We start from the raw sequence: 23,031 nt of genomic DNA, 5'->3' as shown, positions 1-23,031 counted from the left end.
TCATGCATGCGGGCCTAGTCGAAACTGAGAGGAAGGCCAAGGTGGAAACGGGTATTGGCAAGGTCATAGATCCTGCCCTACCTGTCGGTAAGGAACATCAGGATTCGACTAATGCGCCACGAAGCTAGACGGTCATGCTGTCATGGGCTTGGCCGCAGAACCCAAGCGGTGCGGCGCTGACAGCGACCCGAACCAATGATGTAAGGCAAAGCACCGGCCAATAGGAGATAGATCGTGGGGAGAAAAGCACGATCCTGAGATATCCAACCAGGAACAAATCGTCCGGGAACTAGTGTAAGACAATCCAAGCAATGTATCGTGAGCAACCTGACGCCCCTCAACCCAAATGTATAAACCCATGGGGTACGCAGGCGCCTCGCTACTGAGGTAGTATATATTTACTCGTCGTGCAGCCCTCCATGAGTTTACCATAACAGTTTGCTATAGGCCGAGAACCATTTGCACCATCAACTCTTGTCCGCGCTTTGGCTACACCGAACCCGCCAGGAGAGATTTGTCACACGTGCCGAGTGTTGGATATCTCCTTCTCGTTCGAATACCGAGACCAAGTTAAAGATGCTACCTTATGCTTCCTCAGCCTCATGGACCCTTGGGATTTCCACCCAGGGGCTGGCGAATCACATGGGGAATTGGCCCGTCGTCATAGGCCCAACGCCTGGGTTCTGTCTCATCGCAGAAGCTTTCAGCGAATGGCGGCGCTTTCTTTGTGTCTTATGAACGTCCCGTCCCCACTTCCACAGCGCCGCTGACCTGCTCGCCCTCTTCAATGCGTCCCTCGCCTTTCAACTTTCAGGGGCAGGGATTCAGGGGCTGCGACATGCCAAGCCCACATGGGAGCAAGTGCAACATCAACCCCTTGTGCCGATGTTCTTAAAAACCACTGTAAGACCAGGCATGTGATTATCTCTACTAAAAGCCGATGAAATTCTCTCATCGTCAAGCCCTCCGTGGGCAGCCTTTCGTTTTTGTTTTCACGTCATTCTTTTGATACCACCACGGTACTTCCATTCCTTACTCAACAGCGGCAACAATGGTCCGCTTCCGTACGAGCGTAATACACGCTCTCTTGGCTGTGACATGGGACTGGTGTGATCCCGTTGCTGCTGGGCCGGTTGGGCCTGGAGGGGCGAGGCACTTCGACCGCGATACACAAGCTATTTCCTCGCCGGTCACTGACCGTATTCGCCGGGACACCCCGAGCCGTCCGGAACCTGTCATCTTGCAACCGCTCCGCGTCCCTAGGCAGGGCAACTCAAAGCGTGATCGCCGAACCGCCCTGGAACTCAAGGGAGAAGAAACACTCTATTGGGGCGCTGAGGATGGCACCGTGGCAAGACTTCGCATCGAGACGCCCGACGAAACCGAGAACCTAGTCAACCTCGAACTCATCGACGACATGGTCCGCCAAGTAGCCTGTCCGCCCGCTGGCTCTGAGTCTGGCACGCTCAAGCTGCAGTTCCTCGAAGAGGCCGACTTCGACGACGCCCAAGACATCTGGCAGTGGGTGAACCAGGCGGCCGATAACCGCTTCCTCCTGCTAGTCGGCGCGGGAGCCTGCGGTTGGAACACGGAACGCATCCCCTACAACGTCACAGGACTGGTGTACAACGACGAAGTCGAAACCGCCGTCCTAAAAGTGCAGCGCACAACCTGGAAGGAAGCAGCGCACACCTTCGACCTAACCATCGGCCACACCGCCCTCCCACCCACCACCAACAACAACAACAACAACAACAACACCACCCTATCCACCACTGCCCTCGCCCTCAACCCCGCCTTCACCATCCCCCTCGCCACCAACCTCACCTCCCCCGAAACCCTCACCATCCCCCTCCCCAACCCCGCCGGAGGCGCTGGCACCCCACCCCTCACCCTCTCCGCCACCTGCCTCGACTGCCACACCTCCGGCTCCCTGACCGTACAAGCGCACTTCGCCGCGCGGTGGTTCCAGCTGACCGCCGCGGCCGTGGAGGTGTCCCTGCCGTCGGAGCTCACGGCCACGGCCGTGCTGGGGCTGAGCCTGAAGGGGACTGTGGTCGACGCTGTCACGGGCAGCGTGCCGCTGTTTGAGCTGGCGCCGGGGGGCGTGGCGATTCCCGGGGTGGTGACGCTGGGGCCGACGGTGGGGGTGAGTTTGGGGGTGGAGGTGGGCGGGGTGAGGGGGGCGGTGGGGGTGACAGTCGGGGGGACGGCGGTGGTGGAGGGGGGGTCGGTGGCGAGGTTGGACTTTTTGGAGAGGGGGGATGGGAGGACGGGGGTGGAGGGTTGGGGGGTGCAGGTCAGGGGAGAGGAGTTGAGGGTGGATGCGTCGGTGGAGGCGAGGGCGGCGGTGTTTTTGAGGGCGGCGGTGGGGGTGGAGGTTAGCGTGTTTGGTGAGTTTATGTTGGCTTTGGAGTTGTTGAGGGCACTGGGGGTGGTGGTGCTGGTTGTTGTGGTCGTGAGCGGGCCCCTTGGACGATGGCTAATGGAGCTGTGTGATACAGAAAGCGGGTTTGCGGCCGAGGTGAGAGCGGATGCCCCAACGCTGTCGGCCACGCTGAAGGCGGCGACTTGTGAGTACCTCCCTTGATGCCAGTTTCTCGATTGGTCATGTTGGAGACGCTGACAGAGACAGCGTCGAACTGCACCGTGTGCGGGGGGTTCCAGAGTGGGCTGCAGGGCAGCTTGAACTTCGGGGCGTCAATCGGTGCTAGTTTGACCAAGAAGGTCGCCGGGACTGAGACCCCATTATGGAGCCTTAACTTTGCCGTTAGTTGAGAGGATCTGTTCGATGCAAGGAAACTCGCACGCACGATCTGGCTTTCTCTTTATCCCTCTGCCCCTCTGTCTTCCCCTTGTACAGCGAGACCGTTGACTTGCTAACTCTGACTCCAGGAAGCTCACACGCCAGCAATTGCGGAATTCTGCCAGGGCTTTGAACCTGAGGGGGTGTGTTCAGAGCAGGGTGGTCCATTCGACCGGAACGGGACGGTGACGAAACGACGTTTTCCTTTGCCCTATCGTAATAGACACCAAGCGTAATTCGATCAACTGAGTACCCTGGTGTTTGTAGACTTTTGTGCCTGTGGTTGGTATACCAAATATTGAAGCACTGTCACAATATCTTGCAATTTATCCCTGTTTTAACGGTGTTGTCCCTGACTGTTTCAATGGCGTTGCCTGCCCGGTTAATGGTGATGTGAAGGGGTGCCAAGATGGATACCCCTGGGTTGAGCTGAGTGCCGGTCAGCCACCAAGGCAGAATCTCATGGCACCAGCAGCTCTACTACCAGAATAATGCCGTTACTAGTAACAGTTCAGCCGCCGAGGCCTCCCTGTTCCCTTAACTCGCCACACCTGGACATGGTCCCTACAAACCAGCATTATTCAGCACCCACCAAAGCATCATTGCAACACATCCCTAGCAAACATGTGGAAAGGAAAACTCCTCAAAAGCGGCACAGTCAGATCTTCGGTGCATATGGCTGCTGCCGTATCTGCAGCCACCATCCCGCAGTCGGAAGAGTTCGCTGTGTCGGCTGCATCGGATAACTCGCACGCGGCGTCGGCTGCAGTTGTGGAACTCACGGAGGGGCTCGGGTTTGTGTTCAACGCCCACGATGATGGTTTGTCTTATGTTGCCCCCGACTCTCATACACTACGTACTTGGTTAACTGACTGCGTTATGTCTCCACAACAGACGAGGGCGACGACCTGTTACAATTCCACCTCGAAAGGCTGGGTGAAGAGGCGGCCAAGTATTGGCACAGTAGCGTCCCAACAGAGATGGGATGTCCGTGGAGTTGGTAAGAGGTCGATTCTTTTCCTTACTGAATCACTTCAGGAGCTGATAAGAGGTGCAGCTCCCATGACATGAGCAAGTTCCTGCAGGCAGCTTGCCGCTGTGCTTCACTTGTCTACGACTACCCAAGCCAGCCATCTTTCTCTAGTGGGCTAGAGTTGCAACCGATCATGCAACGCACGCCGTCCGTGACAGGAATGTCCAAAGCCACGTCAATGTGGAAGACCGTATCTGAGCACCAACAGGCGACCTTGTTTGTTTCCGTCAGGGGAACGGCTAGCACGGTGGACCATGTTGTCAATTCTAATGGGGAGCCCAGAGACGTCGGTCCCTTCTTTGTACGTCGGCCGCCTTACCCTTGTCTGTCAGTCAAGTGTTTAGGGACTAATACATGTACCTTACTGATGCGTGTGTCAGAAATTCGAAGGCATAGCAGGAACTAAGGCGCACACGGGGTTTCTGGCCTGCGCAAAGGCGCTCATACCAACCCTAAAGGCGGCCATCGAACAACACGTCACGTCTGACAAGCGTGTCTTCGAGGTGGTCTTTACAGGACACTCGGCAGGGGGCGCCGTTGCATCTCTCGTGTTTCTCCACTTCGTGTCTAATCCGTCGGCCGAACGTCAGTCTTCCCATCGTTGACTCCAGACAAGCAGCCACTTACTGTTTCTTTAAAGTCTCCCAGGTCAAATTCTCGCTGGTGACGTTTGGCTCAGGGCCCGTGACAGACATCAACTTGACAGACAACTGCAAACGTCTGCCTCAAGTAAACGTTGTTCTGGCACTAGTCAACGAGTACGACCTCGTCACCCGGGCAGACAAGCCGTACCTCAACTCGCTCGTGGACCTGTACAGGTCCAGATACGGGCTTCCGCCATTGCACACGCCGACACTGTCAAGTCTCGCTGCACACACCGGAGCAGGAGGGGGTAAGGGCATGTGGCCGCTACCCCCGCCACAGTTTCAGTTACTGGGGGACGTCATCGTTTTGAAGAGTTGTGCGGAACCGGCGGGGGATGATGAGAGCGACGCCACCAAATTTGTGCATCACTCTCTTCAGGCCGTCCAGCTTACCGCGGACGAGTTTGGCAGGCTTTTATTCTGCGATGTGGCGGTGCACCGACGGGTGGTATATCTGGAACGGATGGACATGCTTACGAGGGTTGATGAGGCACCCGGGCCAGCAGAGGGGAAAGGTGTGCTTGTCATGGAAAGGGAGGAGCTGGTTGGTATTTGCCAGGAGTAGTTTCTACGGCTCTCGGACTTGTTATAGCTTCGTTGATATTGGAAATAATACATACACCCTGCAAGTACATCTACTGAACCTTCCCTTCAATGTTGATACGCGGCTCCGAGATTGAAGGTCAACCGACCAAACAGACATATATGTGGTACACAACAAACAAGGGGCGGTAGAAAATGGCGGGGGAAAGCCAGAGCACGTTTTAGATCCTCTCCATCGGGAACTTGGGCAGCTTGCTTTGCGCGCGTCTTGCGGCCTCAACGGCCCGGTAGTAGGTTACCTCCTCGCTCACTCTGTTGACGATGTCCTCCATCCCTTCCATGTTCTCTTCTCCCGATTCCAGGACCGAGATCAGCCCCTCACAGTCCCAACACCCGCATACTCTAAACTCCGTCCCATATCGTACCCTCCACATATCCTTCGTTATCGCAGCTCCGTTTTGCAGCTTCCCTTTGGCTATGGAGTCGTCATGGTTGACAAACCGCCCCACCATTTTTATCGTCCCCTTTGCGTACAAGGAGGCTTGACACTGGTGCGTGTGCCAGGCCAGGTCGATGTCCAGCGTGGGAACAAACATTTTGCCGGGATAGACTCTCATCAGCTCCAAAAACTTCTCGTAGCGGCTGATACCGCGGCGGAGAGTCGACGACACAAAGGGAGAGCGGATCCACAGCCGGTTGTTCATCTTGTCAATGAAGCTCGTCTGACGGATCACTGCATCTCGAAGTTGGGCAGCCAGGTTGGTTTCTGATGCACGTTTGAACTCGTCAAAGTACTTTTGTATCTCCGGAGGGCCCTCAATGGTGAACTGGGGGCCGGCTGCGGGGGCTTTTGCATCGAGGGCGAATTTCATCGCTGTTGCTCTGGGAACTGACACGGCAAGCGCCTTTTCTTTCTTTGGCTTGGTACTCTCTGTGCCTGTGTTTAGGTCCGAGGCTGGGGGCCACCGCTCCAGAAATGCAAACAGGTCGGTTGACAGATCTGTGTCGCTCTCGAACTTGGTGCTGGCGGTCTCTGGCAGGGTCAGAACCCAGTCGTTGTGGTCGATCAGCTCGGCAACTTTCCTCCACGGCATGGCCATATTGTAGAGCGGTTCCGTGTGACAATACTTGTAAAAGAGGAGCGGGTTCAGCATAAGCGCGTGCCATACCATCAGCACGTCCACCGGCGGCAGGTAGAACTCCCTGGTTGTCCCTCCTGTATCGCCTGGTTGTCTCTCTTGTGAAGTCTGGAGGGTGCCGCGCCAGATTAAGAACCGGATGACAGCAAACTCAACAAATACAGGCCACTTTTCTTGTCGCTTCTCCCACAATTTAGGGTCTTTCAATGTTTTCGTGTCATGGTTAACGCCCGTCTTGGTTTCTCTCGCGGGAACGATTCCCATCGCGCCGTCTATCTTCTGACTTCGAAGGATCCGTTGACGGAGGACATAGAAGGTCTCCAAAAGTTCCAAATGGGTGGCGCACTCGGAGATGGTCGGCAGTCTGATCCCCGTGGCCTTGGAGTCTGGGAAATCGGAGAAGAGGTCGGGTGACGGAATGACGGGTTGTTCGGACTTTCCCTCGGCCAATACGTACGGAAGTTTCTTGCCGCCAGTAAACGAACTGATGGTCGACTTTCCCATGGTGTGCAGCGCCTGCATGTGGTCCGGGCTGTCGAGTCCCATTTCGACCGTTTCTGCAGCGTAAGGGGGCAGGTAAGTAAGTAAGGTACCTAGGTAGGCAGGTGGCGTTATTATCAGAAAAGGACCTCTTTTGGGATGATTACAGTGAATCAGTGGCGGATGTGCCTATCGTCGACAAAATGAGAACTAACATGTCTGGTTGTGATCTTGCACGATGTAAAGGATCTTGCGCAGCTACCGCCCAAAACGGTCGTTGACTGGAGGCTCCCAGGCTGAATCCAAATCGGGGCTGCTTGGACTGCATTCAAGTGAATCTGCCTCGCACACCGGGACGCCCGCGCTAGCCGATATGTTGCATATGTATTGCATGATGCAGGCCGCCACGCAGGGCTCACAGCCTCAGCCTTCGGACCCCCTTTATCAATTTTGAGTTGAAGAAGAAACACCAACTCTAGGTAGGTAGTTCCCCACCACCTCCGTAAACACGACATACCAGGGTTGACAAGATGGACGAAGAAGGAACAATTGTGGTGTTGGGAATCTACAGCGCCGTAGCTGTCCCTTCGGTGGTGTTCACTCTCATAGCGCTCTGGAGGGGGAAGCATTGGATTCGACAGCTCCGCATAGTAGCTGCCGCGCCATACTTTATCCATGGCGTTGTTTCTGTTCATTTGTTTCATGGTATCCGACAGTCCGCCGAATTGGCATATGCAACGGACTTGCTCATCAGCGTTGGCATCAAAGCTTGCATTGTAGGTTTCACCAGGCAAATCATGACAGTATTAGGGCACTAACGCTTCTAATAACAGGGAATTCTTCTGCCAGTGTGGAGTTTCATCGCAGGCTACATCGCCCGCAACCGGTTAGCGAAGGACCGCAACTCAGGCCGAGCTTATACAGCGAGGAAGTCCAGCGGCTATCTCTATCTCTGTATCGTCGACGCCATAGTCATTGCGTTGTTGGTTTTCTCGGTCGTTCTCACCTACCGGTTTTTGCCACTGTCACTTCAAAGCTGCTGGGCCTTGCGGGGCGAGAAAAGCACAAAAATCTTCTTCTATGTCAAAGAAGCAACGGGCGATGTCAACAAGGTCGTCAGCTGCCAGCGCGTATTGATGGTGCAGATCACAACGGTCCTGACCATGTAAGGATCCCCGATTCTCCCCTGTGATGGTTGAGCCGGGAATACGACAAACTAACGGTAACAGGACGATCATGATCCTGCAGGCCCTCCACTTGATGCGGTTTGCGAGTCTGCCCGGCTTGTGCAGACTGACCGTCATCTTCTTCATTGATGCGACCCGTGTTATTTTATGCCTAGATAAAGCCAGACACCGCCATCACGGCATTGAGGACAGGGACACACCGCCAGACGAAAAGAAGAAAACCCTTGCGAGTCTGTTTCGGAGTAACGGCGTTGCGGCTCACCTCGTCAGCCATCTACATTACCGAGACGTAATCAACGCGTCGTTGACTTCTAAAGCGACGCGGGATGCAGTCTTCTCCTTGTCAAAAAGAGGGAGTGGTGAGCGGGCAGAGTTGTTGGCAGTGAATGCCTGTGATGCAGGTCAGAAGGAGCACTGCTGGGCTTGTGCGACCCTCGTCTGTCAGGCAAGCCATCTCCTTCTCCTTCAGTCATACTACCATTACTGTAACTAAGTAGGCGCTAACGGACTGTGGTTAGAGCTGTCTGGTGTTCAAGAGCAATGTGAAGGTCCCCAGAACAACACAACACATGGTAGACTGCTATGCCATCTGTACCGGTTGCTACCTACTGCGTGGAGCCGGACAACCCGCACCGCTGTTGGCGACTCTGCACCCTGGGAACCTTGCCGTGCAACGGGCAAGCTGTCCTGATTCTGCAATGGCCTCGTTGTGGGGGCCGGGGAAGATCCCGCTGTGTTTACACTGCTCTTCTCTTGATACTGACCAGATCACCGCCATTAGGGAGGAGCGGGAAACTAAATCACTGCGGATGGGAACCTCGCTGAGAAGGAGAATATACTGTGCGAAGTGCGCCAAGGCACTTCCTGGCAACCGCAAGAGGTGGTGGCAGTATGACTGCGGGCCTGGAGGGCTCAAACACAGCCACGAGTGCCATTGGGTCGGACATTCTATCAAGAAGTAGCCTCGTTTAAGAATAGGTGTACCATAGGTCGAGAATTAGGATGAGCATTCAGCCGTCGGCAGAGATCGATCCAGTTCCACGAGTCCAAACGACAAACGCGGGGTGGTGCGAGACAACAGGACAGCCTCAAACCTTGGTTGACCCAAATCTGCCTTGTACGCCCGACATATGCAATGCGGGTGGGCGGAGCACGAGTACGCCCAGGGGTGAGAGGCCCTTTTTGTTTCAGCTCGGCTCTGGTGCAGTTCCGGGTGATTGGTTGAATCAAGACCATCACCTAATAGGTACCTATCTTAGCCTAGCCGCAATCAGGTTGCCCTTGATGATTGTGTCTTCACCTCATGTAAGGAAGCAAGCAGTCAGCCGACTCGAATTTTGGTTCCCTATCTGCCACACAACTTGTCCCTCAGCGACGTAAACTAACCCATGGCTTCACTCTTGTCTTGTCTCCCCCTTTCTAGCACCACAGCATCCGCATTTGCAACGTCCTCCGAATCCAGCTCCAGCCATGTGACCAACTCGCCCTCGATCCCGCGCGAAAGGATTGGCCCTGCCAAACTTCATCTCCGAGATGAGTTGCTGAAGATGTACTGGGACGGCGTACGCAGAGAAATACCACCCATCCTCCTCACCCTGAAAAAGTGGCAACGGCACTACGCCAATGTCACCTTGCCAGTCGAAAAGGATCGGCACGTACACGGCTACGACACGTTTCTCGATTCTGTTAGCCATACCTCTCGCCAGTTTACTCACCGCTATGAATCCACACACAAACAATCGGAAGAGGTCCAGGGGGGGGGAGATAACCCGCCGTCGTACACGGAGGCGCTGGCCGATAGGGGCTGGGATATCTTTGCGGAGTTGAAGAGCTCAAACATGAGGGGCGAGATCCGCGCCGCTCTTGCCTCTGAAGATGACTCTGAAGACACTCCGAGAATAAGGGCAAGGATGTTGCTGCAGAGTGCCCAGTTCCTCGACATCGACAAGGTCATCGAGTATCGGGCCCCAGAGAAGCTGTTTAGCTTTTGGAAGCGCCCACCCACCCCTCAAATGAGCGCCGAGTCATACGATGGGACGAACATGCCCGTGTTTTCTTACCTGACCTGCTTCGACTGCTGCGCCATCATTCGCGGGTCCATGTTCCGCAACCTCCAAGACGCAGAGATCACGGTGTGCGAGCAATGCTACATAGACAAACACTATGGGCAGGCGTCGTTCACAAAACTTCACAAACAGTCGTGTCTGGACGCCGCCGTCCCGCCAAAAGTCGCGAGTTCCATTTGCCAATGTGTTGGCGTCAAAAAGCGTGACAACACCGGAAAGACAAGGACCTTATTCCCCATTGACGAGGCACAAGACGGCAGCAAGCACCTCAACGAAGACGGCAAGATAGGCAGACCGCGCTGCGGCCTATTCGAGCTGACGGAGATGGTGGCCGAGGCCAAGTATGCCGCCACAAGGCTGAAGGCAGACACCAGCCGAACGCTTGGCGATGAACGACGCGAGAGGGACGTCGAACGTCAAAAGATAGAGGAGAAAAAGGCGGCAGAGGCGGCTCGCTTCCAGTGGGGCTTTAAGAAGCCTGAAAAGGTCAGAAACCCAAATGCCCTTCAGTTGGAGGCGACGCTCGGGGAATTTGGGACCAGCTACGGGTTCACGACCAGCAACCACGAGGACATACCGTTCTATCTCAGGAGCATGACCGACAACATCCCCTGGGGGAACACACACCTGGCGCTACGGTTTGGGCCGTTGGTTATCGAGAACGGCGTTGCACAGTATGTCCCAGACCCTTCCCCCTTCATGTCAATTACTATTGCTTTTATGGTGACTAACATGAATACAATAATGGTATAGTACTATGAGAGGTGCTCTGATTACCAGCCGTGACCCGCAGAATCTACAACCTTTCCACGTCCCATCATCCAGCATCCAGCATAGCCTGATCGTCTCTGGTCAGGATGAACGAATTCTATATTCCCACAACCGGCCACGCAGCGTCAAGAGATACAAAGCTATGATGAAGCAGGTTGTTGGCGGGGCCTTTTGCAACTTTTTTGACCCTGCCAGCGAAGACACGCTCATCGATATGTTCCTCGCGGAAAGTGAGCGGGTCGAGAATGAGGGCCTTTCTGTCGCCGACAAGGGCAAGCTGATGGACGGCGCCGTCGAGAGGCTCATGCCCAGCCTAAAGAAGTACCTCGTCCTAAGGGTGGAGGATGTGATCGACAGTCTGGTCTCTCGATTACTGGAAGTCGATCTCAAGTGGCACCCGGAGAACAACAACTGCCAAAGCTTTTGCGACGGCCTGATCGACAGGGCTCTGTTCGGTCCGCTGGTGTCCCCTGACAAGAAATACCTAATGTCGTTCGTCTGCCGGCCGGGCGCCTACATCAAAGAAAAAACACGATCCAAATACGACGTGCCCAACGGACTGACAGAGGAGTACCTGCTCAAGTTCCACTACGGCAGGCACGACGAGTCCGACATCATCGACACGCTGACCGAGTACTGGTACGACTGGGGTGCCTTCGGCGGCCCCCTGTACCCCTACCAAGACCTCTTCCCCTGGGACTGCACCGAGGCCTACCAGCGATACCCTGGCGTCTGCGGCGACTGTAACATCTCCAAACACGTCTGGGCCTTCCCCTTCGACTCCTGGTCCATCATCTCCCTGCACCTCTCCCGCAGCCGCTACCTCTACCCGCGGGACAGCCACCCCGACTCCCAAAGCCCCTCCCTCCTCAACCATACCCACCCCAACCCCCCACCGGACCAACCCCACCCCACCACCGGCACCATGACGGACCCCTCCTGGTTCCGCAACCGTCTCACCCTCCTCACCGCACAAGACGCACTCCTCCGCGCCGCCACAGCCATGGCCCAGTCCCCGCGATTCCACGAATCCACACTATGGCTGCACCAGCAAGACGACGCGAAGCTCGACCGCCTCAAGCTCGGCGGCATCCACCGGGCGCAGCCCTTCTCGCACCACTTCGAGAAGGGCGAGTACCACCTGTACTTTGCGGCCGCGTGGTCGCACCTGGCGCGGGGGAGAAGGGTGCAGGCGTATGAGCGGTTGCGGGACTGGAAGGCGACGCGGAGGGATATGAAGTCGGATGCGGGTAGTGATGACTCTGACGGTGGGTGTGGGGGGTGTGGGGGGTGCGGGGCTTTTGGTTGTGGTGCGGGTGCGGCGGCGGATGGGTGTGGGGGTGCGCAGACGGGAGGGGATGTGTGTGGTTCGGGGTGTGTGAGCCAGTGTGGTGGTGATGGTTGTGGAGGCGGCTGTGGGGGTGGTTGTGGGGGGTGTGGTTGACGTTTTCGTGAGGGTTAAGGATCTGAAGTAGGTAGTCTGGGTACTATTATCTAAGAGAGATACTGTCTAGGTACTTAGTAAGGTACCTGTGAATGAGGTTGTCCTGCCACGTATCTGCGATCTAGTCCCGCCTCTCTCAGCATCAACGACCCGACAAGCATTTTGAGGGGCATGTAGGTAGGCAGGATACTGTTTCTACGTCAGCATGCTGTAGAGGCAAGTAGAGGACTGATGTGGATGACAAATTGGCCCAGGAGATTGCCGACATATGGGCGAAGTACATGTATTGAGTCGACTTACGGGACGGGCTTTCGGATTTGGCATTCCCAACGACAGTTGGCGAGCGATTCAGGCCTTATTATCCCGCCCTAGGTGCGAGGACAATGTAACTAAGGTACTGCGTGAAAATAAAGATATCATTCCTCCCCTCCACTCCCCCGGCCTAGTAATACTTTTGTCCCGTCCAAGCCCTACTAGAAAAGAACTTCCACAGCAAGTAAATATCATGCCTTTACTCCAGTAATACGACGGTCCTTCTGTAACCCTCCCATCAGTCGGACCAGTCGGGCGGAGACTTGGGCCAGCACTCGTAGTCGACCACATCCTCCCAACGAAGCATCTTATCATCATCCGAGTCGTACATGTAGGTCCTTGCCGGCTGTGTCCTGCCCCTTTTGTTCCTCCCACTATCGCCCTTCCTTCCCTGCGGAGTCCTCCAACCCTTTTTCGCCTTCACACTCCAACGCATCGCCGCCCACGCCTTCAACTGGTCCGGATTCCCCAAGCACCACAACACAAGCTCCCTCGTCGCCAGCACATCCTCCAAACTATCATGCGACTGCCCTTCCCCCCCACGAATCCGGATTCCCAACAACTCCCTACACATCTCCTCCAGCCCCGCCCACCGCTTAATCTTCCTATACACCCCACCACCCCCGGCCACCCCCCCAAACCACCCCGACGCCTCCGCCGCCACCACCGCCGAGTCCACCACCCGCCCATGCACAATCCCCAACGCCCTCAAATCAAACCTCACCGCCTGCCCCACCAACACCGTCTCCCCGTCCACAAACCGCAACACCGCCTCGCGCGCCCCCTCCCGCCCCGCCAACGGCTCCCCGTCCCCACTGCCCGCCATCCCCGTCCCCGCCGCCGCCATCCGCGCCGCCCCAATCCCCGTGATGCCGCTCCGCCAGTCCCGCACCACCACCCCGGCCGCCGGCCGCACCAGCGCGTCCACCAGCACCGCGCCGCTGAAGAAATCCACCAGCGACACCGCGATCGGGTACTCCCCCGCGGACGTGCCCGCCATCTCGCAGTCGAGCACCACCGCTGCCGCCGCCGCTGTGTGGTGGTGGTGGTGATGGCCCGGACTGTGGGTGGTGTTGTGGGGGCCGCGCGGCGGCGGGGCGATGGTGGCGGGTGGGCGGGGGGCCAGGTCGTAGCCTTCGATGGAGAGGCGTTTGTGTGTGTGGCAGCGGGCGAGGAGGAGGGGGTGCAGGGCGGTTTGCTGGGTGGGGGTCAGGGTGGTGTAGGTTATGCCGCGGTGGGTGAGGTGGGGTGGTGCGGGTGCTGTTGTTGCTGTTGTTGTTGTTGCTTGGGGGGGTTGGGGGAGGGTGGCTGATGGGGGGATGATGAAGAAGGGGGGTTGTGCTGGCCTTGGGGTGGGGATGGTGCCGTTCATAGGGGCAGGGCCGAGTGCGCCGGGCTGCCCGATTTGTAGTGATAGGAGCTGTTGTTGGAGGACGGCTATGCGGCGGGAAAGGTCGTTGTTTAGGATGACAGCCTCGAGAGGAGGCTGGGAGGCCTGAACATGTTGAAGAGCCTGGACGGGAACATCAAGTTGTTGTTCCGCGGAAGGGTGGAGGCGAGCCGATGAAATTTCCCTGGCCTTTGGATTAGGATGAACTGGCCCCTGGGGGTTTCCGGGAAGTTTGATGTGAGCCGGGGAATCTTCCTGGTGCTGCTGAAAGCTCTGTTGGGACTTGAACAATCGCTTGCATGGTTTGCAATAAGCATGTTGGGTGGCCCTAGCGTGCGCCAGGAGCGCATCCTCGCTCCTGAAGGCTCTTGTACATATGGCGCAGTGGAAGGACTTTGGGGCCTTCGGTTTCTTCACCATGACTGTTTAGGTGCTCAGGTATGGATTGTGATGGAGGTAAACAGTAAATCGTTGTGGATGTTGGGGCCGGACTCGAGTCAAGCAAACATCAGGTACTCAGCCTCCAAGGACGTTGGCATGAGCGGGGTTAAGAACCACATGTTTGTTCCATATAACCCGCCTGATCAAGCAAGACATCGTTGGCTCTTGTTTCATTGGTCGATGTCTCGGTCTGGGGCTGACCCGAGCGAGGCCAGGGTAACAAGGCGCTGCGGTAGGCCTCACTGCAGATGGCTCGGAATGGAGCGGTTGTCTAAGTATGTAGGGACGGTGACACGCTAGCCGCTTCCGTCACCCAGGCTTTTAAAGGCCAGAGGTGCCATCTTTGGCATTTCCAGGTTTATCTTAGGCATCTTTACCTGGGTAGAGAGCAATACCCCCACGGCAACGGCCGTTCATACACCGGTTGGAGATTAGGGAACGAGCAACTGCGGCGCTGATGTTCAGTACCTAGCTGAAATGAAAAAGCTTTGAGAAAGTCCTATATCACCCTTCAACCATGGGTGTTATCACAAGATCTCTTGAGGAATGTCCTTCCCAGAAATGCTTTGCGGTAGTCGTAGGTGAAGATGCGCCGCAACAAATCAGCGATCACCACGCCGTGCTCGCACCACGTAAGCCCCGGGGTCGAGGTATTTCCGTGAGATGCTTTTTGGATATCTAGCAAGGCTTTCTGCCAATACCGCCTCATCAAAGCCGAGGATGCAGAATTGTGTTGCGAGGTACAGGGGGAGAATGGTTAGGATAAACCAGTGCACTAAACAAGCCCCTTATAGGGGAATGACGCGGTACATAGAGGTACCTTCGTGGGGATCTCCAAAGCTGTAGCACGTCTAGGGCGGTACAAAATGGCGAGGTAACTTCCATCCTTGATAAAGCGCGGGTACATGTACAATTGACAGGAAGGTCGGGTCAGTTTCCGCAAGAGCAGACAGCAATGGCCTCATTACGAAATACCCGGGTTGTTCCATTTCGAAGACAATGGGGTTAGGAAAGAGATGTCAAACCCGCTATCGACCTCCCGAAGCCTATGGTTGTGGATTCGAGGAATAGGGGGTAAGTGGGTTGATGTTCAAGTTTGGTGGCTATTTACGGCTATTAATAATACAATTAATGCAAAGTTCGCTCAAACGACAAACCCGAGCTCTAAGAAAATTAGCAGCTGGGGCACGCGGAAAGGGATACGGGCATAGACACGGCGACAGCCACCGACGTTCTCGTCACTAGTCGATAAGGTGCAATGGGGGCCTAGGATGCGTCGAGGCGGCACCACGTGCATGCAATGAGGACCCTTGGTCCGTATTGCAAAGAGTATTACCAATGCGGCAACTTTGAGGTATGTCTCAAGTTGAGCGGTGCCCAGGGAATGATGGGCAAGCGGGCAAGACTTTCGAACAAATGGGTGGTCCGGATCATGTCATGAGTTGTTGACGAGCGGCGAGGTAAGCAAGGGGTACGTACCATAGCCGTGCCGCCCAAATCGGTTGTTGATAAAGGTCATTCAACGCACTCACGCGGCAACAGTTGAATCTCCCCCAACAACCGGCCCTAAACCTGTCGTTTGGCGGCCCAGGGCCCAAGTTTGGGGCCCCGATGCCTGCGCCTCAACCCTGCACTGTTTTGAGCCAACGGCACGAAATACCTCCCAGCCCAAGCATGACCTTACCCAGATTGGTTCAAACTTCAAGTTTTAGATAACAATTTCAACAACCAACAGGTCAAGATCGAGCCCCTAAGCTGAAAATCCGAGACTCGAAGACAACGCAGTGACGTAGAACGTGGATGGTGGGTCATATTCAAGGTTATTTCGGGAACCAATCTGCGATTTAGGGCCTGGGCCTGCTGAAACCAACCCTCTTCCATTGTGTCTTTTACCTGCAGCAGTACTTCCAACCGCGTGGGCAATGTGCCAACACCCCAAGCACCTGCACATGTAACCACGTGCAACCTACCTGTCGACAAATGGAGTCCCGAGGCGCACCCTTAACCACCGCCACAATCATGCCGGGCCGCTGAGAGAGGCCTGGCTAGCCCGGACCTGAGAGCAGGTTGTTTCTGGATGTTTCTAGAGCCGTTGGTTTCACCCCCTTCCCTGTGTGCAGGAACGACGTCCTCGTCTAAAATACGTATTAAGTGTGCGCTAATCAACTTGAACCCTCATTATCAACGTACCTTGTCCATTGTCATCTCCTTTCTCCTGGATCACTCGTCAGCCTGTATCACTTCCCGTTTCTATGTTCATATATCCTGTAATAGTCATCTCCTTTGGTCTGCCACCTCGGGGTTCCGTACTATTCGGTCTGTCCCTTGCCGTCTTCCCATCCGGTTTTCGGTCCCTCGACACCCGGCCATCTACTCTCAACAATGTCGAGTGTTCAGCCCAAACTGAAATCTTGCCAAAAGATCGAGCCTCCGGCAAAGTATGACATCCTGAAAAAGCTCCTCCTATTTGGCCACACTCCGCCCGAAGAGCTGCCGTTCGAGGAACCCGAGATACGATTCGGGAACAGCAACATAGAACGCCTTCCGACAAAATATATATATTATATTATTCATACTCCGCTATGCCCTAGGGCGTGCCGGACCCTCTGCTATTTAGTGTACAGGAAAACCGTGCCCTCCCGGGCCGGGTGAAAAACCCCTACCAACAATCAAGGAACGATGCGTTCTGGTGAGTCTACGTATACAAAGAGAGGAGGCCTCCTGGCCTCCGAACGGGGGCGCTTCAGGCCGCCGTTTCCAGCTCGAGCCTCCTGGCCAAGCTGTACATCGGCAGCCTCCCCGAGTCCATCAGCCAGTCGAGGATCCTCCTCGCAAGCCGTACAGTCGTGGGATTGATACCGTGTAGAACTGAGTAAAAGTCCCGTCGTGTCCGAATTCCAGTTCTCTCCCATCTTCGAGTCAACGGTGGGGCCAAACACCACACTACCAGGTATTCGGCAGTCTCTCGTCCCTCGCCACACTCGCAGGCAGGCGTCAGAACCTCCGGGACTTCCCGTGTAAACAAGTAGTCCCGTAAGCCTATTGCTCCCGTCCGGATTTGAATGAGCAGTGAGCTTTTCGCCTTGCTGAGACCGTCATGCCTCCTTAGGGTTTCGTTCCGGAATAGCGTCTCCCGCTGATGGTCAAAGTCGTCCGCCGGCCTGGTGATCGCTCTGCCGTCCCGTTTCTTTAACCACCTCGCTCTCCAGGCCTCTTCTACTGCCTTGTCCGTGTCTATGGTTCCCCCCGTCCAGCGCATGATCGTGCCCGCGGCTCTCTCTACCGCCGTGGGCCCTTGAGGTCTCAAGGTTCGCGGTCGGCCCCTGTTGCCCCTCCTCGAGCTGAGTCTCTGCTGTCCTTCCGACAAAATACAAAGATGTTTTGCGCAACATTGTCAGGACCATCGCAATCGAAGGTGGCTGGAGCACGGCCCGCATCAAGTATGTGTGTAGATACAATTCGCTTCGAAGAACGCGATCAGAGAGAGCTGACATTCACTTCCATAGCAAGGACATTCATAATACCACTACATGGGGAACCCACCGCAAGTCCGACCATGGGAGCGGGCATGGGATTCGAATAACGCCAGACTATCCCCACCTCACGGTGACCATGGAGTCGGACGAATTCCCGAGTCTCAATCGCACGGTCCATATTCACACGACAGTGGCCCCGGGAGCCGCTGTTCTCAGGGAGCCACAGAACCGCGCAGAGATGTTCGATAAAGACAAGTATCCTCTCGGATTCCCGTTTGACCATCTCAGGGCGAAGGGGCTAAGCGGACATTCGGCGCGTCTGCAGCCTCCCAAACAGGAATACGCCAGGATATATAACAGATGGAGGCGCAAGCAGCAGAAACTTGCCCGAAAGATAGCCCTGATGGATTTTGACAGCGCTCCTGGCCGCTGTCCCGAATTTCCTGGTAAGCATCTATTGCCTTAGACGTGTTGGACATCTCAACACCCGGCTTCCCCACTAGCCGTCTAAGGGCAATATCACTGCCATGTCCAGTTTTGGCATACTAACGCTGACAATATGGCATCGGGACTGTAGCCCGCGGCACTCCCCCAGGCACGTCCGCCTCAAACTGTTCCAGAAAAGTCAACTCCAAAAAGCCCGGCGGCAACAACAGGTTCTCCGTCCTCGAGTCTCTCTCAGAACAGGACAATTCCGACGCCATTGGCAGGGCTAGCTTCCCTCCCTCGAGCACAGAGATTACTAACAACGGCAACAAATGCACCACCCCGCCTCAGATCCAGAGCCAAGCAAAGCCCAGCTTCGCCCAGGTGGCAAGATACACCATCCCCCCTAATACCGACACCAATGCCACCGCCATCACCACCGTCCCCACACCCTCTAGAGGCAAACTCAACCCAGCAGCCAACACCCGGTCCCCCGGAGCCAGCAACCCAACAACAACACCGGCACCCACGACCATCCCCCCAACCCGCACAACCAACCACAACACCACCACCACCGCTCCACCCACAGCACCCAACCCCGCTCCCACCAAGAACAATAAGCCCCCGTCCCCCAAAGGCTTCACCACCACCAAGACAACCAAGACCGCCACCAAGACGACCGCCACCAAGACAACACTCAAGCCAACCAACAACTAAACCGGCACACCCCACGGGCTCCATCTGCCCACCACAAGCAGTCGTCGTCCTGTACACAGTTGCACCGGGTCCAGAACCCGTCGGTGCGTGGGCAGCAGGGGCCTAAACCTTGCCTCCCTTGCGTTGTCCAGCGTCTGCGCGGGAGTTGGAGTGTGACGAACCTACTTCAGGATCCTATCCTGTTAGGGTTCAGCCTCGTTGAAGGTAATCTCTCGTGGATGCTTAGGTTCGGTGCAGCCAAAGGGTGCACAACAATCGACTTGTCTCAACAGTAGGCTTGCGAGCTTGTAGCGAACTGTAGTTGTGGTTGCTAACTGGAGAACTCCCAGAGCTCTCCAGAACGAGTGGCTATATACTAGCTATCTAAGGGTGCTCAGAGTGCTCAGGGCCTCAGGTCTGAGCATCCTGAGCACGGGATGCTCAGGGTGCTCACAGTTCCCTTAACGAGCAGAATGAGCACCTGCTCATTCCCTTGGCACGGCCCTTTATGAGCAACAGGGCTGTTCCTTCATTGGCTGTGCGTTCGTACGCAATGATTGGACCGGGGTACTGCCAGCGTACCCCGCCGGCCGGCTGCATGCGGCCATAACCGTGACATGGAGGGGTGGGGTGGGTGCAGGGTGGGGGGGAAGGGGGTTGAAGCGGTGGGTGGTGTTATTGCTTTTGGCTGTTTTCTTTATTGTTTACATGTATTGTTCGGTTTCTCTGCCTTGGGTTGGGGAGGGCGTTTTCTTTTTTGGTTGTTACCTCGGTTAATTAAGATACGTGCCTACCTAGGTACGCTACAAATTTTTATTTTTTTTCCTTCAGTTCCCTTTATCCTTGGGTGTTTTTCTTTGATACCTACCCGTACCTACCGTTTTAGGGGGGAATACTACCTATTTATGTTGGCACTTCCTTGTACAGGGTCAGAACATGTGGGAAGTTCAGTATTGCAAGTATTCTAGCATTGTTCAAGTAATTCCATGTCGGTGCCAAGGTACCTAGTTAACTTACATTTCATATAACTAGTTATACTATCTAGGTAGGTTAGAAAAGGGGGATACGAGTAGGTAGGTTAGTCGATATCTAACCCCTGCTAGAGGAGCCTGAAGTTGAACCTTTTTCTTCTTTTCAATTTTAGTTCTCCGAATCTGTTTGTTCCATGCTAGAAGAACTCTTGCCTCCCGAGCTAGTTGGCGAACTGCTCCACCACTCTTGTGTTACGTCACGGTTGGCGTGGATTATAAGGTCCATATCATGAGGGTCCAGCACCACATCCCCGGGGTCCCCGCGCTCTTGGCCTGCTTCCTGCATCCATGAATGTTCTAGAATTTGGCTTGCCGTGATCCGCTTGGTGTGGTCATAATTGAAGATCTTTCGGAGGAGATCGGCGAAGAGCCCTGCGTCCTCCTTCTCGATTCGCGGAGTATTCTCGGTCTCCCACTGGTTTATTCTCTCCTGGTCCCCCAGGTCAATGCCTGGGATGACCAAGCAAAAGAAGTCGCGCCCAGTCCTCGGCTTTATGTTGCTAGTTGGGTAACGTGCTTCGCGGATGCGTTCCACGCACTCCTCGAGAGAGGCGGTGTGAATTCTCGGAGGGATCCCGAGAGGCTTGGGTTCGTCCCCAGGTTCAAGGTCCAGCTCATGGATGGGCCACCCATCAAAAAACGGAATTGACATCCATTCTTCAGGCAATGGCCCTAAAATAAAATGCATGTCATGCACTGCGGATTGAGGATGGCGGCCAAACTCGTGCGAGAACAGCTCCACTGGATATTTCAACATGAATAGGACACATCCCAATGCCCAGACATCTGATGCAGGGCTATTAGTCTGGGCGAAGATGGACTCTGGCGCCAAGTATGATGGCGGGGTGTTGGTGATATGACGAGGAGCGCTGTCGGCCAGGAACGCTTGGTCAAAGTCGAGGATGCAGATCCCGGTGGAGAAGTAATTCACCGGCAGTAGGGTGAGGTCAGGGGTCGCGACCACATACTGCGGTCCAGGCGAGTCCTTCTCTTCGAAACAGTCGTTGACTAATCTTCTCCGCGGGCTCGGGAATATAGCGAGCAGTTCTTGCTCCGTCAGATGGTCGAACGATTTCCCGAACCGGATTGCGAGGTTCGTCGTGGTCAAGTCTATAAGCAAAAGCGCGGTGTTAGGGATGGGTCCCTTGACTCATTTCTAGGGTCGGAAGGGGGCACTGGGGGGATGTTGAGGAAGAGGGCACTGGGGGGGTGATGAGGAAGAGAGCATTGGGGGGATGAAAAAGGCCCTGTAAACTTACCTCCATGGCAAACACCCAAGGAGTGCATAGTGGCGACACCGCTGGCAACCTGGCGGCCAAACTCCCTGCCGAATGTTGGGTATAAGCGATTCCAGTGAATATTCAATGAAGAGAGGGGCGGTCCCAGCACCGGAAAGACCTGGCACAAGTGGCGGCCGTTTCTACTAGTATGGAATAGGCGCTCGAACTCAACTAGGAAAACCCCCGGATTTCCGTGATCGCGCTCATGTTTCTTCAGTCGGTCAAGGACGGCCGTTGGCTCGTAGTTCTCAGAATACGCTGCCGCCACGACTTTCAACGCCACATAACGGCCATGGCGGTTTTCGGAATCGCTAACGAGCCAAACAGTTCCGGATTTCCCATGGCCCAGTTTGAGTAGAATCTCGAAACGACCAGCAATGGAGTCGCCGAGATGGATCGGGCAGAAGCCGCCCTCCTGATACATGTCGGTATCCTCGGTCTCGACGCCGATATCAACGGTACAATTGTCCCGGAACATGGTGGCTAGGTATCCCTCTTCCAGATAGTGGGTTTGGAAATAGTTGCTTTTGATAGCTGTGGATTGATAAGAAGAAGACAAATTGGGGAAGAGCCCAGAATAAGGAGTTGGAAGTTGAGGTTGCGTAGGTATGTACCCAGTTGGTGGGTTTGCTAGAACTTGTGTGGTTAAGTAAGGTAGATACCTAGCTAAGTACATGTATTTTCCGACGGGGGACAAGCGAGGAAGGAAAATCCAGGGCGGTTTGGTTTTGAGCGGGCTCCCTCCGGGAGAACGCTGAAGAGAGCGCCGCGGCCAGCAGGGTGTGGATTAGTTCCCTGGGCGACGGCTACCCACCCACCTGTGCGGGACAAATATTCTAGTGGCAGGTGTACCCGTCTTGCTTAACACGACAAATTGTCTCGAATATCAGTCTCAAATTCCAGTCAAGGCTTACGATGGCAAAGCGCAATCGATTAGACTCTCAGGTTAGGTACCGAGTATGATGAAACTCCAAAACATGACAGCGAGAACCGGAATCTCCGTGATAATTTATGTGACATATGTCACAGCCGGGCGAAAAGCATTTGATGACCTTCATGCTGATCAAGTTTCCAAGAACAATGTGCCATCCCCGAAATAAAGTCGTTGGTACCTATGCGGCCCGCGCCGCCGGGTACGATTGCGCCCTTGGATCCTGACACAATACAACACGGGCCTGGAGGACAAGATGCCGTACAATGTAAAACTGATCACGTCGAATATTGTTGTTGTCGTTGTTGTTGTTGTTGAGCGACAAAGAACCCCATGAGATGAATGCGACTGCATTGAACTGGGACGCCGGCTTGTTACTGTCTTTCCGTCTGCAGCACTGGCGTTATTGTATATAAGACCCCCGAGGGCGCATTCTCCCCAGGCGCTGGCAAACAGAAACAGACAACAGAATCCCGATCTTTTTTCGACGACGGTCACAGAACGCAATTGAACGCAGATGAGTGCATGAATATGTGGTCGGTCCCCTAAACAAAGGGAGACCCTTGCCCTCTTCTTGGTTGAGATGCCAGACGTTGGCGCAGAGCCTTCTGGATCTACTTATACTTACTGAGTTCAGGAGTTAGGGTTGCGTCACCGAACCAGCGATTTGCCTCCTGAGTCTTCTCATCGTTCAGTATGTCGCTGAACCATATCCCCTTTGACTAGTTTGCAACCGGGTAGTTGTCCAATTGACCGCCAAACCTAGAAGCGCTCCGAAGCGTGGTGACACGGGGAACTATAGACAAGGACGGTGGGGATCCCGGAAGATGGAGGAGTATAGATAAAGGGTTGGATATACAGGCTCATAATCACCCCATAATGGGAGTTAGGGCAGGGTTAGCTCACATGCCATAGGCATCTGTAGGGGGGCACGC

At 55.2% G+C, this 23,031-nt stretch overlaps 7 protein-coding genes across 7 annotated transcripts; 3 read left to right on the top strand and 4 right to left on the bottom strand.

Annotated features, from left to right (window-relative positions):
• Positions 1 to 770: 770 nt before the first annotated feature.
• Positions 771 to 5,048, top strand: F5144DRAFT_617854 (uncharacterized protein; the record flags this gene model as incomplete). The annotated part of the gene is made up of 8 exons (XM_066791896.1): positions 771 to 2,393; positions 2,505 to 2,573; positions 2,620 to 2,668; positions 3,263 to 3,309; positions 3,701 to 3,806; positions 3,864 to 4,140; positions 4,220 to 4,424; positions 4,546 to 5,048. The coding sequence occupies exons 1-8, from the start codon at positions 1,052 to 1,054 to the stop codon at positions 5,046 to 5,048; spliced, it is 2,598 nt and encodes an 865-aa protein (XP_066649524.1). The 5' UTR covers positions 771 to 1,051.
• F5144DRAFT_558833 (uncharacterized protein) lies at positions 5,023 to 6,962 on the bottom strand. Its single transcript, XM_066788103.1, has one exon. It carries the CDS (start codon positions 6,709 to 6,711, stop codon positions 5,248 to 5,250), a length of 1,464 nt encoding a protein of 487 aa, XP_066649523.1. The 5' UTR covers positions 6,712 to 6,962; the 3' UTR covers positions 5,023 to 5,247.
• Positions 6,963 to 7,175: 213 nt separating this feature from the next.
• F5144DRAFT_544177 (uncharacterized protein) lies at positions 7,176 to 7,814 on the top strand (the record flags this gene model as incomplete). The annotated part of the gene is made up of 2 exons (XM_066787282.1): positions 7,176 to 7,421; positions 7,479 to 7,814. 2 exons carry the CDS (start codon positions 7,176 to 7,178, stop codon positions 7,812 to 7,814), a joined length of 582 nt encoding a protein of 193 aa, XP_066649522.1.
• A 67-nt stretch (positions 7,815 to 7,881) lies between these two features.
• F5144DRAFT_589499 (uncharacterized protein) lies at positions 7,882 to 12,144 on the top strand (the record flags this gene model as incomplete). Its single annotated transcript, XM_066790045.1, has 5 exons — positions 7,882 to 8,135; positions 8,353 to 8,790; positions 9,256 to 10,572; positions 10,652 to 11,950; positions 12,126 to 12,144. The coding sequence occupies 5 exons, from the start codon at positions 7,882 to 7,884 to the stop codon at positions 12,142 to 12,144; spliced, it is 3,327 nt and encodes a 1,108-aa protein (XP_066649521.1).
• Positions 12,145 to 12,360: 216 nt separating this feature from the next.
• Positions 12,361 to 14,132, bottom strand: F5144DRAFT_638942 (uncharacterized protein; the record flags this gene model as incomplete). Its single annotated transcript, XM_066792702.1, has 3 exons — positions 12,361 to 13,694; positions 13,861 to 13,862; positions 13,927 to 14,132. The coding sequence occupies 3 exons, from the start codon at positions 14,130 to 14,132 to the stop codon at positions 12,664 to 12,666; spliced, it is 1,239 nt and encodes a 412-aa protein (XP_066649520.1). The 3' UTR covers positions 12,361 to 12,663.
• A 4,172-nt stretch (positions 14,133 to 18,304) lies between these two features.
• On the bottom strand, positions 18,305 to 19,102 carry F5144DRAFT_80744 (uncharacterized protein). The gene has a single exon (XM_066793437.1). The coding sequence runs from the start codon at positions 18,897 to 18,899 to the stop codon at positions 18,411 to 18,413; it is 489 nt and encodes a 162-aa protein (XP_066649519.1). The 5' UTR covers positions 18,900 to 19,102; the 3' UTR covers positions 18,305 to 18,410.
• Positions 19,103 to 19,826: 724 nt separating this feature from the next.
• On the bottom strand, positions 19,827 to 21,643 carry F5144DRAFT_626164 (kinase-like domain-containing protein; the record flags this gene model as incomplete). Its single annotated transcript, XM_066792251.1, has 2 exons — positions 19,827 to 20,995; positions 21,145 to 21,643. The coding sequence occupies 2 exons, from the start codon at positions 21,641 to 21,643 to the stop codon at positions 19,995 to 19,997; spliced, it is 1,500 nt and encodes a 499-aa protein (XP_066649518.1). The 3' UTR covers positions 19,827 to 19,994.
• Between the last annotated feature and the right edge of the window lie 1,388 nt (positions 21,644 to 23,031).

This window comes from Chaetomium tenue, assembly GCF_020726465.1.
Source record: "Chaetomium tenue strain MPI-SDFR-AT-0079 chromosome Unknown F5144scaffold_1, whole genome shotgun sequence".
NCBI lineage: Eukaryota > Fungi > Ascomycota > Sordariomycetes > Sordariales > Chaetomiaceae > Chaetomium > Chaetomium tenue.
This window is presented reverse-complemented; position numbering and strand designations above follow the sequence as displayed.